The sequence below is a fragment of the Chanodichthys erythropterus genome, chromosome 11 (assembly GCF_024489055.1).
Source record: "Chanodichthys erythropterus isolate Z2021 chromosome 11, ASM2448905v1, whole genome shotgun sequence".
NCBI lineage: Eukaryota > Metazoa > Chordata > Actinopteri > Cypriniformes > Xenocyprididae > Chanodichthys > Chanodichthys erythropterus.
This window is the reverse complement of record NC_090231.1, coordinates 57,874,006-57,893,377: the sequence shown is the minus strand read 5'-3', so window position 1 is coordinate 57,893,377 and position 19,372 is coordinate 57,874,006. Positions and strand designations below refer to the sequence as shown.

Genomic DNA, 19,372 nt, shown 5'->3' with positions numbered 1-19,372 from the left:
GATCTAACATGTTTAAGATGTTGCTAGCATGTTTTAGCATTTCGTTAGCATGAATTAACGAGTTTCTAGCATGTTTTAACATGTTGACAGCATGAATTAGCATGTTTGCTAGCATGTTTTATCATGTTGACAGCATGAATTAGCATTTTGTAACATGTTTTATCATGTTGACAGCATGAATTAGCATTTTGCTAGCATGTTTAAACATGTTGACAGCATGAATTAGTATGTTGCTAGCATGTTTTAACATGTTGACAGCATGAATTAGCGTGTTTTCCTAGCATGTTTTAACATGTTGACAGCATGAATTAACGAGTTTCTAGCATGTTTTAACATTTTGACAGCGTGAATTAGCATGTTGCTAGCATGTTTTATCAAGTTGACAGCATGAATTAGCGTGTTTTGCTAGCATGTTTTAACATGTTTACAGCATGAATTAGCATTTTGCTAACATGTTTTATCATGTTGACAGCATGAATTAGCATTTTGCTAGCATGTTTAAACATGTTGACAGCATGAATTAGCATGTTTTAACATGTTGACAGCATGAATTAACGAGTTTCTAGCATGTTTTAACATTTTGACAGCATGAATTAGCATGTTGCTAGCATGTTTTATCAAGTTGACAGCATGAATTAGCGTGTTTTGCTAGCATGTTTTAACATGTTGACAGCATGAATTAGCGAGTTTCTAGCATGTTTTAACATTTTGACAGCATGACTTAGCATGTTGCTAGCATGTTTTATCAAGTTGACAGCATGAATTAGCGTGTTTTGCTAGCATGTTTTAACATGTTGACAGAATGAATTAGCATGTTGCTAGCATGTTTTAACATGTTGACAGCATTTTTTAATAGTTTGATAACATGGAATTATATTGCTCACATGATCTAACATGTTTAAGATGCACTTGTATAAAGTTTGTCAAGCCAACATAATTAATGAATTGTATAAAATTACAGCATATAAACGATATGTGATGATAACATATCATGATAACATATATGACAAATAACACAATCTAATGCAACATACTGTGCCTCTCTCAGTTTGTGTATAAAAAACACTGCTAGAGAAAACGAGCGTTTACGCAATTGGACTACTGGATGAAAACCTTAAAGCAGCTACTGTGATACAGCAGTCTATATAAAATCATATTAAATACATTTAATTATTGGTCTCAGAGATAGTTTAGCAAAGAGAGATGATATATAAAGGAACTTAATTCCTAAAATGAGCATGGGCAGGTATCTCTAAAAGGTTATTTTTGTCATCATTTGTCATGTTTTCGTGTTCAGGGGACTGTAGCCGTCCTTTTCACATCTAATGCCGTGACCTATAACTATGAGCCCAAGGCATGTTTTCATGCCTGCTAAACTTGACCTATAGGTCCAGCCTGGCTCATATATCCCAGGTTTTTCATGTGGAAAAAACTGCAACAACCTTCAGATGTCTTTGTGTTCATAAATTCATATAGTTTTGTTTTTGGCAGAGGAATTTCTCTTAAAGGAAGCTGCTACATATAGAAACCTGTCTGGTGGCTTTGTCACAAAATGTTTTTTTTTTTTTGCGGTACCAAATAAAAAACTTGTATATATTTATCACCTGTATTCAACACACAGCTTTGAGGATATTCTAGCTGAAATGAACAAACAAGGTCAGAGGTCATTCACTATATAGTGCTAAATTTACTGCAGCCATGTTAACACCTCTCTGGCAAGTGTTTACGGGGCGAGAGCTTTGAGATCCCACTCATTCCAGCCTCGACATCACCGTTTGTGCTCTTTCAGTCATGTCAATGTTCATACCAGAGCAACAGCTCTCCAGGTATACCTTTACAAACGTCAATCTTATCTGCTCTCTTTCTCTCTCTCTTTGTGTGCACTTGATAATAGAGGTGAGATCGGTTACAGACATTTTGGAGAATGTGCAAAAGGCTATTTGTGTTCACCGCATGATCTCAAGTTACAAACCTCATACTGTAACAGAATATTTCGATTCAGAGCCCAAAATGGGTGTGTATGATCAATAACACACTTTTCACATCACTCTAGACATTCATTTGTCATCTGCTGTCAGAATACACAGTTTCAATGAGTCTATAAATGTCATGTGTAACCATCATGTGAAAAGTAATAGATTTTCCTTCTTCAGATACATGCGAGTGTAGACATCTTAAAATGCGGCCCCCCCCCCCCCCCCCCCCCAAAAAAAAATATACATTTCAAGATAAGTAGTATTTTTCTGCTTACTTTTTAAGTCTTCCCATTAACAGCATCATCCATGTAGGAGACGTTCTCGAGACCTTGTACTACGTTCCCTAAAAGTCTTAAACGTTCTCTTAAAAGTTCCCTAAAAGCTCTTGTTAACAGAACATTCCCATATTGTTCCGTTAGTCAGATGGGGATGTTTAATTTGGGACTGCGTTGCAACTTCCTGACCCTTTGGGAACATCGGTTAAGAAGCCCTCATTTATTCATATAGGTGAAATGCAAAGTTCTCATAAAAATAATAATAAAAAATAAATTACAAATAGTAAATTCTTACTATCTGTCATTTCCATATAGAGAATGGGAACGTTACTAGGCGACGTCCTTGACAGCAGTGGGGATGTCCTGAGAACGTTCTGGGAACATCAAATTTCCAAATAAAATTTGGTTCCCTAAAAGTTCAGTGAACTCCACATCATGACCATCTCGGAACATTTTGGGAACGTTACTAGTTGACGTCCTTGACACCAGCTGGGATGTTCTGAGAACATTCAAATAAAATATGGTCCCCTAAACATTCAGAGAACATCCTGAAGTTTCCGTGAAGGTCCAACAAATAATGTGCCCCAACCTTTTAAAGATCTCCACATCATGACCATCTCGGAAAGTTCTGGGAACTTTACTAGGTGACATCCTTGAAACCATTGGGGACATTCTTAGAATGTTCTGGGGGCTGATTTCCAAATAAAATATGGTTCACTAAACGTTCTGAGAATGTTCTGAATGTTCCGTGAAGGTCCCTGAAATAATGTCCCCCAACCTTTTAAAGAACTCCACATCATGACCGTCTCAGAACATTCTGGGAATGTTACTAAGCGACTTCCTTGACACCAGCGGAGACGTTCTGAGAGCATTCTGAGAACATAAAATTTTCAAATAAAATATGGTCTCCTAAACATTCTGAGAATGTTCTGAATGTTTCGTTAAGGTCCGACAAATAATGTCCCCAACCCTTTGAGATCTCCACATCATGACCGTCTCGGAACATTCTGGGAACGTCACTAAACGACTTCTTTGACACTGGCAGGGATGTTCTGAGAACATTCTGAGAATATTACATTTTCAAATAATGTGCCGCAACCCTTTTAAGATCTCCACATCATGACCATCTAGGAACGTTCTGGGAATATTACTAGGCAACATCCTTGAAACCATTGGGGACATTTTGAGAACGTTCTGGGAGCTGATTTCCAAATAAAATATGGTTCCCTAAACGTTCCGAGAACATCCTGAATGTTCCATGAAGGTCCAACAAATAATGTGCCCCAACCCTTTAAAGATCTCCACATCATGACCATCTTGGAACGTTCTGGGAATATTACTAGGCGACATCCTTGAAACCATTGGGGACATTCTGAGAACGTTCTGGGAGCTGATTTCCAAATAAAATATGGTTCCCTAAACATTCCGATAATGTTCCGAATGTTTCGTTAAGGTCCGCCAAATAACGTCCCCAACCCTTTGAGATCTCCACATCATGACCGTCTCGGAACATTCTGGGAACGTTACTAAACGACTTCCTTGACACCGGCAGGGACGTTCTGAGAACATTCTGAGAATATCAAATTTTCAAATAATGTGCCCCAACCCTTTAAAGATCTCCACATCATGACCATCTCGGAACGTTCTGGGAATATTACTAGGTGACCTCCTTGACACCAGCGGGGTCGTTCTAGGAACATCAAATTTACAAATAAAATATGGTCTCCTAAACGTTCTGAGAACGTTCTGAATGTTTCGTTAAGGTCCGACAAATAATGTCCCCAACCCTTTGAGATCTCCACATCATGACCGTCTCGGAACATTCTGGGAACGTTACTAAACGACTTCTTTGACACCGGCAGGGACGTTCTGAGAACATTCTGAGAATATTACATTTTCAAATAATGTGCCGCAACCCTTTTAAGATCTCCACATCATGACCATCTAGGAACGTTCTGGGAATATTACTAGGCAACATCCTTGAAACCATTGGGGACATTCTGAGAACGTTCTGGGAGCTGATTTCCAAATAAAATATGGTTCCCTAAATGTTCCGAGAACATCCTGAATGTTCCATGAAGGTCCAACAAATAATGTGCCCCAACCCTTTAAAGATCTCCACATCATGACCATCTTGGAACGTTCTGGGAATATTACTAGGCGACATCCTTGAAACCATTGGGGACATTCTGAGAACGTTCTGGGAGCTGATTTCCAAATAAAATATGGTTCCCTAAACGTTCCGAGAACATCCTGAATGTTCCATGAAGGTCCAACAAATAATGTGCCGCAACCCTTTAAAGATCTCCACATCATGACCATCTTGGAACGTTCTGGGAATATTACTAGGCGACATCCTTGAAACCATTGGGGACATTCTGAGAACGTTCTGGGAGCTGATTTCCAAATAAAATATGTTTCCCTAAACATTCCGATAATGTTCTGAATGTTTCGTTAAGGTCCGCCAAATAACGTCCCCAACCCTTTGAGATCTCCACATCATGACCGTCTCGGAACATTCTGGGAACGTTACTAAACGACTTCTTTGACACCGGCAGGGACGTTCTGAGAGCATTCTGAGAACATCAAATTTTCAAATAATATGCCGCAACCCTTTTAAGATCTCCACATCATGACCATCTCGGAACGTTCTGGGAATATTACTAGGTGACCTCCTTGACACCAGCGGGGACGTTCTAGGAACATCAAATTTACAAATAAAATTTGTAATTTCAATTATTTTCTCATCAAGTTTTTCGAGACACTCTTGCCTCCTCAGAAGAAAACAGGCAACTACTTCACTTTAAAATAAAGTGTTACCATACTTTATAAATAATAATAAAAGTTCATGCCTACTACTTTTGCATTTCTTTAGAGCTTGTCTCTTCATTATGACAGTATCACCCTGACATTATATAGGAATTGCATTTTAATGCATTTAAATATTTATAGATGCTTAATAAATCAAGTTGACATATACATATTCTCTCCTATATAGAATGGAGAAGGCAAGTTAAATCCCAACAAGTCAGTTAGCCAGAGGGCTGTATTTGAGTGTTCAAAGCGATGTGAAATGTGTTTACACTTCTGGGGAGATCTGCAGTACATTACAGTGCCGTTTAAGAGGATGTGGATGAGGTGCACAGTCCCAGATCTGAGATCATGAAGGTCAGGACCCCCTCAGAGAGATAATGTGAAACACCTGAGAGCTTTCATACAGACTGTACTGTTGAAAACAACCTGGAAACGTGAGGCCCCACAGCTATCAACACGAGAGTTTCATGTAAAATGGGTCGTTTGTTGCATAGAGAAAATGACAGCTGGACTACTAATGAATTTTTTATTAGTTAAACATGACGCAGAGAAAATAATGATATAAGTTTTTATTGGGATGATTCTTATCTGCTTTATTCAAAACGGGTTCATACAATAATAAACTGTCGAACAATCATGCATTTGCGGGTGTGAGGTTACGAGCATCTTTTCAGCTCGGATCGAGAAGGTGAACTATTTTTAAATAAAAATCACTCTATTTTTTATTTTTGTAACATGTCCGTGGCTCAGACAGTAATAACACTCTCATCTGTCCTTTACTGCAAATAAGCCCTGAGCAAAAGTTCTTGTAAACAAGCATCACATTCACTTTCTCATGCTACTAATCTAAACTAATCAGCAATAAATAATACAATCTTAATCTCCCAACTTGTGCTGCAAACTGATTGGTTACAAGTCGATCACAAGTCTCTTCTCCCTTTTGAATGGGTGAAAGATTACAGATGTTTTCTTAAAGGAACAGTGCATCCAAAAATCAAACCATCGGTCATCGTTTACTCGCCCTCTTGTGTGAGTTTTAATGTATGCTGAATTTCATACAGTGAAAGTGAATAGGGACTGATGATGTCAAGCTCTAAATATAAACAAAAAGGCATGCAAGTATTACAGAAGTAGTTCATATGACTTGTGCTCTTCTGAAGCCATATCTGGCTAATCTTTATTCAGTGAAAATCTTCCCTCTCAAATCCCCTAAAGTTGGATCAAAACGATTAAGATGTTCACATTCATTCACTGACATCAAATCTGACATGATGTACCTTCATGTGCCATCATTGCAAATAAAAATTAGATTTGAGAGCTACAGTGGAGGGTAATAACTTCTTAAATTTCGGCCTTTTTCTCACACAAACAACCCAAGTTGGGTTAAATATGAGCAAACCAACTAATTTTATATACTTTAATGGTGCCTTTTTGTCACTTGACAGATTGGTCCCCATTTACATTCATGAAGATTGTGGATATCACGTCTCATTTTCAGTGATGAAAGCAAGTAACATGAATTTTTGTTTTTTGGTGAACTGTTCCTTTAAGAGTTTGGCAAACAAGTGCATGCAGTTTGTTTCGTGCAGGATTGAGTATGATAAATATGTGCGTGTTCACTTTTCCCAGTTCACGTAAACACGACACTGATGGAAGAGGTCAACTAGTCATTCCTTGGCGAGTCTCTGTATTAGCGAATACCATTCTGTCCGTTTGCGTGTGATGTAGGTGGGTGTTATGATCTGAGCGGGCAGGTGTGGGCAGCCTTCGACTCTCGCGCTCTCGCACAGAGCCTCGGCGTTACAGATCACATACATGCCGCAGTCATAGCTGTTCTGCTGCGAGGGGCACTGCTCCTCCACGAAAGGCACTTTCGCTCCAGCTCCTAGAAAAGCCTCCAACTTGGCTGCAATACGACGGGCGTGCAATGAGTTACCTCCGCTCTGGGAGTCGTAGTGGGTGAACTGACTGGTGTCTCGCCGATAGACGAGCAAGCTCCAATGGGAGCCGCCGGCCGTTTGGTTAGCGTTGTCATTGACGGCCAAAAAAACCCACCGGCGGGACGCGAGACTCAGCGGCTCCAGGAAAATGGCGAGCTCCTCTTGACACGAGGCGTACTTGATGAACTGGGCGACTTCAGGGCTGATGAAACAGACCTTCTCGCCCAGACTTTTGAAGTGCTCCGTTGTGAAGTACTCGAAGGCGAATCCTATGACCTGATCGTTCAGCCAGTGCGGTCCGTTTAAAAGCGCCACATCTGAGCGCCGCAGCAGACTGTCCTGGTAGCTCAACACCACGGGATCCATCCTCAAAACAAGCCGAGTGACAGCAGCAGTTACTGTGGGGTGAGAATTTAGAGATTTTACTGATTTGCATGTGTTAATACCATGTTATATGAATCTATATGTTTAAAGTCAGCATGAAACGGAAGTTGCAATAGTCTTTTCTCCCCTATTGTAACATATCAGCGTGAAACAGCTTTGCAGACAAGAACAAATGTAGGGCGGAGCTTGATTTTGTGCACGGGGAATTGATTGGATGGTTTTGGTTTGCTATAGACCCTTTTCACATTTCCGGGTTTCTCAAAAGTGGAAATGAACATTTTGGCTGATAGCCGATAATTCTTTATATTTGAAAACCGATAACCGGTATATTGGCCGATATATTTTGATTATAAAAATTTCACCATTAAAGGTGCAGTATGTAATATTTTCTGTCCACTAGAGGACGCTAGAAGCCTATTTAAAGGCATAGCTTGATGATGGCAAGTTTGAGCGCGGAATCTTGGGACATGTGGTCTTCACCGCAACGGACGGTGCAAAAGAATAGGGATAGGACTCGGGAAGAAATCATGTTCATGGATGTGATTATTAACGTTACTGTAGTGTGAAGCAGAGCAGGAGCGAGTGTTGTGGAGCTGAACGAGGAGCTGGAGCGATTGCTCAACACGCCTCACGAACAGCGGGACTTTTATTATGACACAGTCGCCGGCGCCGCTTCCCCGGTCATGAGTATGAGGTAACGCAGCTCTGTTCATCATATTAGATACATTTGACAGTGTTGAAAATGATGTTATAACGTTACTCTGTGCGTTCGCTCGCCGGCTGCTGTGAGACACTGTTACACACTGCAGTAAGATAGATCGATTTTACAATATCAGATTAAATACTGGATGATTGTGTTGATAAATGGCATGGAATTAATTTTAAAACGTATTGTATGATGGGGAAAATGCTGTATTACTGTTACTAAAAATAAAGCTACATCTGATTATGCTATGTTAGCTACTTCACAAAATAGTGTTTTTCTCTGAGGCATGGTAAAGCATGGTACTCGCAAAACATCAAGAAAATTAATTTAAACAATAAGACTAAACGTGTTGAGCTATAACAACAATTCGTTTTCTGTCTACAAATATATCAAAACAGTTGTTCCCTTGTCTATTAAAACGTGTAATATATTAAAGTGTCTTTGGTGTTTCCATGGTTTTTACAAAATAAAAGCGGAAACCGAGGGTAACGCGGGTATGACGTAATTGACAGGCGACTCCTCACACGTCCCGGAGCCTTGGGTAAAATTGCAATTTTCTCACGATTTACAAATAGTTGGAAACATTTGGGATAATGTGAGTACTCAAGTGAACAAAATATATAACACTGGCCTAGTGGTTTTTGGATATTTTACTGCAATTCTTACATATTGCACCTTTAAAAGCCATGTCCCAAGCACACAATTTTAATATTCTCATTATATTATTATGTAGCCTATGTGACAGACTTGCGCTGTACATGTTGAACTTAACAGTATTTTTCTATTTTTCAATCATATTTCAAGCAATTCAAAACCATCATGGTGGACAGTGCGCATCTGAAGTGTCAATAATCCCTTATTTATCGACTTTAATACATCGGCAAAAAATGAAAATATATAAAAATTTGCAGGTTACGATATCGACGATCGTTAAAACGCGTCATCACAGTCTCTATTGGTGGATCTCATTTGAGTGACAGGTTGCCCCGCCCTCGCGCCAATAAACACATCATCAGAGAAGAGAAATGTTTTTGCAAGAGTGAAGGGAAGTTATTTTCATTCAAGATCACAAAGTACATGAATAATGATTTATAAATCATTTATAATGCTGCAATATTCAATAAAAAACATTTTTTTTTATTTTGATATCTATACTTTCGCCAACAAAGTACTTTCTATTTTTCTTGCCACTCTAAATGCATTTACTTTACATCAAGTACACCCTCTGACTGCTTGTATAATCTGTAGTTAACTTTAAAATATTAGACTATTATTTTGTACTTTCAGTCTCATCGCTCAGATCAGCGCGCGCTGACACAGGCCGAACAAACACCACGATTTCAAAGCAAATACACTTCAAACTTCTCTGAATTCCTCATCTGTTTAATAATAACACTGACAACACATAATCTGTTACCTTGCAAAAGAAACACTCCCCAAAGTAAGCTCGCATAACGTCCTCTTTCCTCCACCACAAACGCAGTGAGGGGCAGGTGCCGTAAACCATTAACTGTTGTGACAGAAAACGTCGCGCTTCTGCACGTTTTGCGACAGTGTTGAGGGGCACGCCTCTTTCCAATCATTGGCTTATCGCAACGTGACGCAACCGCCTCTCTGAAAGGCAGCCACCGCCCATCGCCGCAGCTGACCCCGCCCATCCCCTGATTCCAGCGAGTACGCGCAGCGCGCGTCTGGACGCTGATGAGAAGCAGCACTGATTAAGCAGAAAAAACAGAAAGGAGTTTAAGCGAGCGACTCCCACGAGAAAAGAAACGCCGCACTCTTCGGGAAATTTCAATGGGAAGAAGACTGTAGTCATCTTTGAATCAAAATGGCAGAGTGGCGCGCATGTTCGGACACGGGAAAGTTGCAACGGATAATTTGAGAGGGATATTAGTGGACTCGAGCTGCTGGATTTGATCCGTCCTTAAAGGAGAAGTGGATTTTTTTACACTGAAATCAAGAGAGGTGTGTTAAAATTATTTACACTATTTACTCAAACAAACTTAACGTTTGACCCCGATGTTGAACTCGAAGTTTCCCCGCATCTCCTGCTTTATGTCTTCGGACGTGTGTGTGTGCGCGCGAGCGCGCGCTCGTGGCATACGTGCAAACACTATTTATTTATTGTGACATTTCTTTTGCTTTAGTGTCAGTGAATGGGGTAACTAGTGTAATTGTGTCAGGACAACTTTAAACAAACCCCCTTTTTAAGGTGTGACAGATGTCATGGGTGGAGATGATGATGATGATGATGATGATGATGATGATGATGATGAAGATGATGCATGTATTACTAAGGACTCACTTCAGCCCCAGTACTGCAGTAATCATGGGCCAAATCTGCACAGTCATCCGGACCCAGTCAGAATGTTTCATTTTGCTCTCATGCACTGCTCTCTCTCTCTCTTTCTGTGTTTTTAGAGATAAAGTGGTCCTGAAAGTATGTGAACACTGTAAGTCAGAGTTAAAGGTGTGTGAATGTCATTGCATTTAAGTGGCAAGATATCAAACCAAATGATGCTACAGCTTTCTTTCTTCTCCTCTGATGCGTTTTGCATGACTTTTAACCGTCTGGTGTCGCAGTGATTCTCACAGGTGTAACGTTTCACTATCACAGCGCACAAAAAGTGTTTAAAATAATACCACTTGGTTTGATGCTGTTTGCGACCACTTTACATTAGTATTTTGGAGGTATTAAAGGATTAGTTCACTTTCAAATTAAATTTTCCTTATAATTTACTCACCACCATGTCATCCAAGATGTCCATGTACTTCTTTCTTCAGGTTTTTGATGAAATTATTCTCCTTATAGTGGACTTAAATGGACCCCAAATGGTTGAAGGTCAAAATTACAGTTTCAATGCAGCTTCAGAGAGCTCTAAACGATACCAGACGAGGAATAAGAGTCTTATCTAGAGAAACCATCGCTCGTTTTCTAAAAAAAATGTAAAATTATATACATTTTAATCATAAATGCTCATCTTGAACTAGCTCTCTTCTTCTTCTCTATTTGAATTCCAGCAGTGTAGACACTGCTAAGTGTATTACTGCCCTCCACAGGTTAAAGTTTCAACTAAATTGTCATATACAATATGCTAGTGCAAGAAAATGAGTGATGGTTTCTCTAGATAAGACTCTTATTCCTCGTCTGGCATTGTTTAAAGCTCTTTGAAGCTGCACTGAAACTGTAATTTTGACCTTCAACCATTTGGGGTCCATTGAAGTCCACTATAAGGAGAAAAATCCTGGAATGTTTTCATCAAAAACCTTCATTTCTTTTCGACTGAAGAAAGAAAGACATGAACATCTTGGATGACATGGAGGTGAGTAAATTATCAGGAACATTTTATTTGAAAGTGAACTAATCCTTTAAGGGGAAAGTTTGCTCTGATTGGTGCCAGTGTTGTTGGTTTTTCCCAGCATGCAGCACAGGTGATCTGAGGAATGGGAAGGGTCTGTCTCAGCTGTTTGAGATTGTGCCAAGACATGACTTTACTCTGACAACTGGCCTTGTGTGCGACACCACAGAAATGAGCTAAACCTGCTCCGCATGCACGCTTCTGAACCAGATTCATAACACTTATAGGTTACTAAATGTGTGCACTTAGAAGAAAGCACTGTGGCAGTGGTGATATCATAGTCATGGATTATTACAGTCATGTATTAAGCATTTCAAAAATTCAACAGCAATAGCAAAAAAACAAAGTACTATTATAGACTTTTTGTTAAATCCATGATTTATCTTTAGAGAGGCTTTCAGTTTGAAACTAAATCACATCACAGGTTTAAAATTCCTTGTTATTAAATATTAACGCAGAGCAGAAATAGCAGTTGCATCATTTAGCCTGGAGGGAGAAGGTAACGCCAGATGAGAATCACTCAAACACTCATTTTATTGTAGTGACTACTTGTTTATTTCCGTTTAAATCTCTATGGATTCTGTAATGGTGGTTGTTAAATTCTAGTGATCAAAAGCTGATTAATTAAAATAATGTGGCTTATACAATTTAATAACAATTTATTAAAAGGACCCTGTGAATTCTGTTTTATTTTTCCAAAATTGTTTTAATTTTTCTAGTTTAATTAAATTTTATTAAATATTTAATGAATTCTTAAACCTTAACAATTTATTAAATAAATTTAAAATTCATTATAAAATACATATATAAAACTTAATTTTAAAATGTATTAAATACAATAGGGGCCATATGAATTTATTAAAACTTAAAGATTACATTTTTAGGACCCTATGAAATCTGTTTTATTTTTCCAAAATTGTGCATTGTTTTATTTTTTCTAGTTTTAATTTTATTATATATTTAATACATTCTTAAACATTAACAATTTATTAAGTTATTAAATTATGTATTAAATGAATGTATACATTTTAATGGTAACATTTATTAAATACAAAAATATAAAGTAAAATAATATTTTAAAATATATTTATTATAAAATAAAAGTATTTATTTTTTTTATAAATTGTCTGTTTTTTCTGGATTTATAATTTTATCATCAAAAACAGTAATCAAATGAAGACATGAAACATTACCAATTTAATTTATATCTTGCAATGTAATCAAAGGAAAATTTTGTTTTTAGCAAAGTACTGCATAGCAAAGATTTGAAAAGAAAAGAAAATGAAAAGAAAAATGGTCATATTCCTTTTAAAAAATAGTTTTAATGATTTTATTATTACTACTTTGAGAAGCACAGTCTACTGTACAATAGTAATATATATATAAGTTAAACCAAACTTTTATTTGAGTTTGTCGTTTTTTTATTTATTTTTGGATGTAATATGATAATTTTTATTAAAGTCTCCCTGTAGTTAATCATTTAATCCTTTAAAACTCATCTTTGATCATCAAAAAACACATTCGTAATGCCTTAAAATAGCTTGAATGTAACTACTACCTTGCTTCATTTAGTATACGCAGATCTATGAATATGCTAATTAGCCCCGCCTCCACTCACTCGCACGAGCTCAGAGATCCACTCGGTCAACTTACTGCGGTAAACGCTGCACAATGGTATCACTCTTTACAACGTCGGACACATAACTGTAATTAATATGATTAGCCTTTTGCTTGACTAAGTTATCAAACAGATAATGTGTTACTAATGTTACACGACTCCCTTGCTTCAGATCGGTCATAGTTAATGATATGCTACTCGTTGAGGGGATTGGTTACAAGGTAGTTTGTGACGTCAGAAACACCAGCGATTTGATTTTTGGCAGTTTTAAAGAGAAAATACTCAGCAGTGGTGTTGATTTGCACATGAATTTGCACATGGTTTGTCTTAAAGCATATTAAAAACACCACATAGACGTATAAACAATATTAAAAACTTGGTTTTCACCACAGGGGGACTTTAGATGAAATGGTGAAACGCAGGTGAAGTGACTGGAGAGTGGAGATGAACTTCATGTCGCACAAAGACTTCAGATCTAAATAGCTTTACGACTTAGCGCGAGATGCTCTGTATGATGAATCGAGCTTGTAGGAGAAATCCGAAGCATTTTTGGACCAAAACAATAAGAGGAAATGGCCATAGGAAGTAGTGAAACTCACGGTCATCAAGTTGCCTGGGTTTTTACTTTGAAGGACATGCGGTAATCCATACTTCAGGCGCTGATGCTTGGCATCACCATTACAGCATCCAAACCAACCAAGCACAAGCTGTTTTCTATCGCATTTATCTCTTAAATATTTATGTCTCGAATATGTCGGCTGATGTACTTCAGACAGTAAGTTATTTAGCTGAATTGCAAATTGCAGACAGCTGTAAGCAGACAGCTGAAAGGGAGTATGGGTCATATTCCCGGGCTGTAAATAACTGGAAACAACAGTAATTATTACTTTTACCATTTGTCTGAAACCCTTCTGTATTCAGACACAGGCTAATCTGTGTTGACAGTTCATTGTTCGGTTACCAGCCAAGTCAGTTTTTGTATGCAATTGATTGCCATCTTATTTTGCTTACTTTGTGTATTTTGACTTCAGAAATATGTGTATTGGCTTTCCATGGAGGCAAATTGACCACAATATGTGCCAGTCCTAAATTATCTTCAAGCAATAAATCATCTCGGATTTAAGTATCTCAGAGGCTGTAATTTTTCTTGGAGCTTGTTTTTGAGATGATCTGAAATTCAAAGCTTGGTGTTATGTTTGTCCAATCCAAACAACTATTTGGAGTGGATTTGGATGTTATTCAGGTCCGTGCGTTGTCTAATTCCAGATCTTACATTTCAAATGACTTTTAAGCCTCTACAAACTCCCAGCAAAAATCATTTACGGAGAACATTATTTGTTAAGCTTCAATGAGTTACAATGGTTTTTCCTCATAGATCGTGACATTAAGGGATATTTCATGCAAAATTGAAAATTCTGTCATCAGTTCTTCACCCTCATGTCGTTACAAACGCTTAAGTATTTCGCTCATCGTTTGAAAGCATATTAAAATGTTTTTAATGAAACCGCTGAGAGATTTCTGTCCCTCTGTTGAAAGTTCATGCCTTAATGATACTCCAGAAGGTTTATAAAAACACTGTAAAAGTAATACATAGGAAATGAGCAGTTTAATTCTGGTCTTCTGAGGAGACACTAATGACAAATAATGAGAGAAAATAATGACAGAATTTTCACTTTTGGGAGAACTAACCCATTAAATATAGTAATGGTAGCCTTTATGGTAACTTTAATTTATTACAAACATTTCTCTTTCTTATTGATTAAAACTCTAGATGTAAAACAAGTTATTACTTAATGCGTCACAATAAAGATAATATTTAATCTTTTATTCCTTAAAGATACTCAACATAATGTTTTTAAAGGTTTTTCACCTAAATTATTTAGTATTGTTGTTTAAAATCAATTTAATTTACATGAGATAATGGCATATCATTTTTAAGAATATTTTTTTTTTGTGTTATTTTCTTATTTTGTAACTTTAAAAAACATATGTTTTAGCTCAAAATACCCTACAGATATTTTTTTATAGCATGTTAAAATTGCCATTTTTTGGGCGTAAGCAAAACGCTCCATTTTTGAGTGTGTCCCTTTAAATGCAAATAAGCTGTTGCACCCAGCCCCCTTTCCAGAAGAGGGCGGAGCTTCAAGAACTCATGTTCCGGCATACCGGCAACAACAAAACAGGACAATCTCACGCACCAAAAATGTCAGAAAAGGTGTTCATTTGCAATTTTTAACTAGGAAACTCTTGTTTACGATAATTCTGATAGCATGTGAGGGCAGTTTGAGCACGAAGCACATCTTTCAGAATCAATCTCCAGCGTTCAACAGATCCTCGTTTGTGAACCAGTCCGGCGTAAAATGATTGGTGCAAACGTTAGATATGGCTTGGATCTGTGGAGTTTTCTTCACCCGTTTTATTGTCTTCGAGGTGAAAATCGGAAGTCAAATCGTTTAGAAAAGTAAAAATATTTCTGTGATTTAAGGCATTATTCATGTTTGTAGCATTTCAGGATTTGTTCAAACTCCTAAACCCAAGTATGAGCAATAGTGGTGCTTTGAAATAGTTTGGATGTAATAGTAAGCCAGTTTAAGTAGGTAAGTAGGTACCTGTCTGCTCTTGATGAATGCGCTGCAGCAGAACAGGTGTTGACAAGCCACTTTTTGTAGTCCGGGGCCCTAGTAAAGGGGGCACTATAAAACTGGGCCGTTTCTCTTACGATCCTGTACTTTAGTGAAAAGTAGGGCGCTCTGACCTTCTTATCATAGTGAGAAGAAACCTCACCTGATCTGTTTGAGTAAAGTGGTCAGACTTCACCAGCACCAGTCCTGCTCAATATCTCTCTCTCAGTGTTTGACAGTAAGGGTTGTTTGGGGCTGCAGGAAAAATGTCAGATACTGCTGGCTGTTTAAAGGGTTAGAAAGATTTATCAGTGGCTTATCTTGTCTCAAATCTTGGATACCATCTTAACATGAGTGCTCTGCAGGACCATTTTGTACAGCAAGGCAGGAGGCTACAGGGAAAGGCTGTAAATTATTATTATTATTATTATTATTATTTTTGTTGTTTTTACTGTAATACAATGGGAAGTTAACCAGTAAATTAGTTAGTGCAAACCTCCCGTTGTTGTCATTTGACGTTCTTTCCCCGTCATTTCCTTTCTTTTGAAAAACACAAAAGCAGATATTAGAACATAATGTTACAAATATAAAGAACAGCTAACTCTGTTTCATGCAACAAAAGCTTCAGAAAGGACAAAAAACAACATTAAAGCTCCATAAAAATGTCCTAAACATGCGTGAGTAATGCAACAGGATTCAGTCTCTCCATACTGAGCGCTTTTCCTTGTGGAGCTTGAGAGATTTATCATATAATATGTTTTCTAAACTCCCACAATGAATTTCATCTCGCCTATGTGTAAAGTTCAATACACATCCTCATAATTAACTTGTATAGTTTTAAACAGAGAAAAACATGAAAGACACTGATGTGAGGGTTCTAATAGGGGCTTTCGTACTAGAGGAACCTTTTCATAGTTCCTAGAACTACTGGCTGAAGTACCCGGATTTTGTCGTGTTCACACCGCAGGAACTAGGATCAGTTTCAGTTCTAGGAACTCCTTTTGGGGGAACTAAATTAGCTCCTACTTCAGAGTAGGGTCTAAACCAGCTCTGTAGAAACTATCAATGACGTAAGCGTATGTTGATTAGTCAAACGCATGCCCAACACGGCACCTGACATTTTTAAAAAGCCATGTAAACATATTTACTTCACAAACATGGAAACCGCGATAACTGCATTTACCTATTGTTTGCAGGGTTGTTCTTTTCTCCGCCTCAATGATGTGTGATACTGAAAGATTTCATCTCTTAGCCCCACTTTTTGCTGTTTCAGTCGTGTAAATTATGCGTTTACATTCCATCTCCGTTATAAAGAAACCCACGACACACAACAAACGCAGCTCCGATTTCCATCCACTGTTTTTTGTGAATGCCGTGCTTAAAGTCGCCACTTCAGAGTTCCTATTCCCGGTGCGCATGCAACCAGGAATATGGCCTTGGGGAGAAATTAGTTCTCGGGAAAAGTAGTATCCCAATATGTAAAGTGTACTTTCTTTCTACATTCATAAACGTTCATTTTACCAGTTTCAGTGTGTACTAGAATTATGAGGAATTGGGACACAGTCCAAGACTTGAAACATGTCAAACCAGTGGTGTAACTGAATCTCTTTTAATGTTTCTGTTACGTTTAGTCCTTTGTTTGGACTCTTTTTTTCATTTGTATAGCTTGGCTGTATCAGAGCAGTAATGGAAACAGGAAATTATAGGCCTTATCATATGACTAACGTGAAGTTGGAGGAACCATATTTTCCTTTAGTGCAGCTTAACCATTATGTTACATCTTAAGTTACACATAAGGAAGTTTTTATAATAATGTTATAATACATTTTTAATGATCTATATTTATATGATCTATTTAAGTGGCATCTTCATAAAGCCACCTCTCAAACAGCTCACGAGTACCAAATTGACTTTTTTTGTGGCCTATTGCACTTAAACTGTCAATACAAAATACAAAATGCCCATCTTGATGAGTATTCAGGTAAATACAGTAAGTTTTGGAACTAGGGCTGCACGATTAATCGGACGATTAGAAAAAAAACATTGAAATCGCACTTAAACGATTTGGCTTAGTGCGCTTGTGAAATCGCAAAGCAATGATTATTTTTTTTTATGCGCGGCTTATCAATGAACTATGGCTCCAAATGCTAATCCATCTGAAAGCACTGAGAGTTTTAATCGCTTATAATGTGTTTGAAAAAACACGTGAGAAGCATTTATTAACATCTTGTCCAACAAAAGACAACATTTAATAACATGTTTTTACTCCAAACTCACTTCATAACGACAGTTGAGCGTCCTTCTGTGAGATGATGTGGCTTCTTACACAGAATAAGGCAGTCGTGTGTTCATTATCAAAACTTTTCAGGCATGTTTAATCAATCAAAACGTTTCAATCTTCTGTTTATTCAGCTACAGCGATAGTATGGGATTTCCTGAAATGACACGTTCTACTTCGGCAGCAGGGTATATTTGCAGTTTCTGCACAAGAGCACCCTCTGGCTTTCAGATAAAGAAACATTTACTACTGATCACAGAGCCGTACAGCTCTGACAAGCTGCGCATAAAATAATCACAGTTTTCGCCAAATTGCGTGCGATAAAATTGCAATAAATTGTGCAGCCTCATGTTGTGTAACAGTATATTGGATCCGTGCATAAGCTCTTAAAGTGACAGCAGCCTAATATACCTGCTGCTTTCTGTCATGTTAATCAAAGAACAAAAGACAAAGACTCGCTGCTCCTGACTGAATAAAAAGTGTAACTTACATTTTTACCAAATATTGAAGTCTTGAAGGAGACACACTTTAAATGGGGTGTTTAAATCAGAGGCCAATAATCCGGGTAGAAAATGGCTTTTATTTTTTGTATTATGGCACTTTTTGATGTTTAAACCCTACTATCATTAAATGCACCGTATAAAATATAAAAAAATGCAATTCATGACCATTTAAAAAAAACATAAGCTATTGTAATGGACAGAATTAGGATGCGATTCATGGAATAAGCCTGTGAATGTGTGTGATTGTGTTCGTTTCTTCAGGGGTTAATAATATCAGTGAAGTCGAGCTATCTGGACTGTGTTTGTTCATCTGGCAGACAATGTGCCTGGTGAGACGCCTTCTGCTGGGCTCCTTGTGTCTGCTGCTGCCCTCGGGCCACGTTCTGCTCAGTCTCGCTGTTTGTCCTGAAGCAGACATTTCTAAAGGGGAAATGGTGTGTGCATAATCCTTGTTACTGATATATCCAGCCTCAAAACATCTCATTATCTCCCTGTAATGCTCAATCAACTTGCACCGTGTCTTAACCGGGTATGATATGCAAAAAGTACACACAGCAAATCTGGAGATGTTTAATGTGGACTGAGACTTTGGACCAATGAGATTTCATTGTGGACGGGGCTATCCAGCATAATGTTTTTTTTTTTTTTTTTTTTTAGTTTAATTTACACAGACCATGATCACATTCTGTATTGTTAATACTGTTCACACCAGGAACCTTTAGAGTCACAGTGCAACACCAAATGTGTTTCCCTGTTTTGTTTTCTTTCAGAATTTAGCTAGAATAACTTAGGTGAAGGTGGGAGCTAATTATGACTTTAGGGAGGCTGGTTTATTTGGTACATGAAATAGCGTAGTGTGTTAAAGGTGCGGCATACTCATTAAAGTCAATATGAG

General features: G+C 37.8%; 2 protein-coding genes across 11 annotated transcripts in view; one reads left to right on the top strand and one right to left on the bottom strand.

Annotated features, from left to right (window-relative positions):
• Positions 1-5,647: 5,647 nt before the first annotated feature.
• On the bottom strand, positions 5,648-9,598 carry senp8 (SUMO peptidase family member, NEDD8 specific). Its single transcript, XM_067401531.1, has 2 exons — positions 9,513-9,598; positions 5,648-7,403 (listed from the first exon to the last, which is right to left on the bottom strand). Exon 2 carries the CDS (start codon positions 7,369-7,371, stop codon positions 6,733-6,735), a length of 639 nt encoding a protein of 212 aa, XP_067257632.1. The 5' UTR covers positions 7,372-7,403; positions 9,513-9,598; the 3' UTR covers positions 5,648-6,732.
• Positions 9,599-9,763: 165 nt separating this feature from the next.
• Positions 9,764-19,372, top strand: part of myo9aa (myosin IXAa) — a 158,012-nt gene continuing 148,403 nt past the window's right edge. For all 10 annotated transcript variants that reach the window (XM_067400226.1, XM_067400223.1, XM_067400222.1 and 7 more), the window contains exon 1: positions 9,764-10,063. The gene's annotated coding sequence lies outside the window, so the exon portion shown is untranslated. The remainder of the gene's footprint in view (positions 10,064-19,372) is intronic.

What these genes read in the sequence shown, in the direction of transcription:
- senp8 (XM_067401531.1), bottom strand. Translation starts at nt 7,371, where the DNA reads ATGGATCCCGTGGTGTTGAGCTACCAGGACAGTCTGCTGCGGCGCTCA.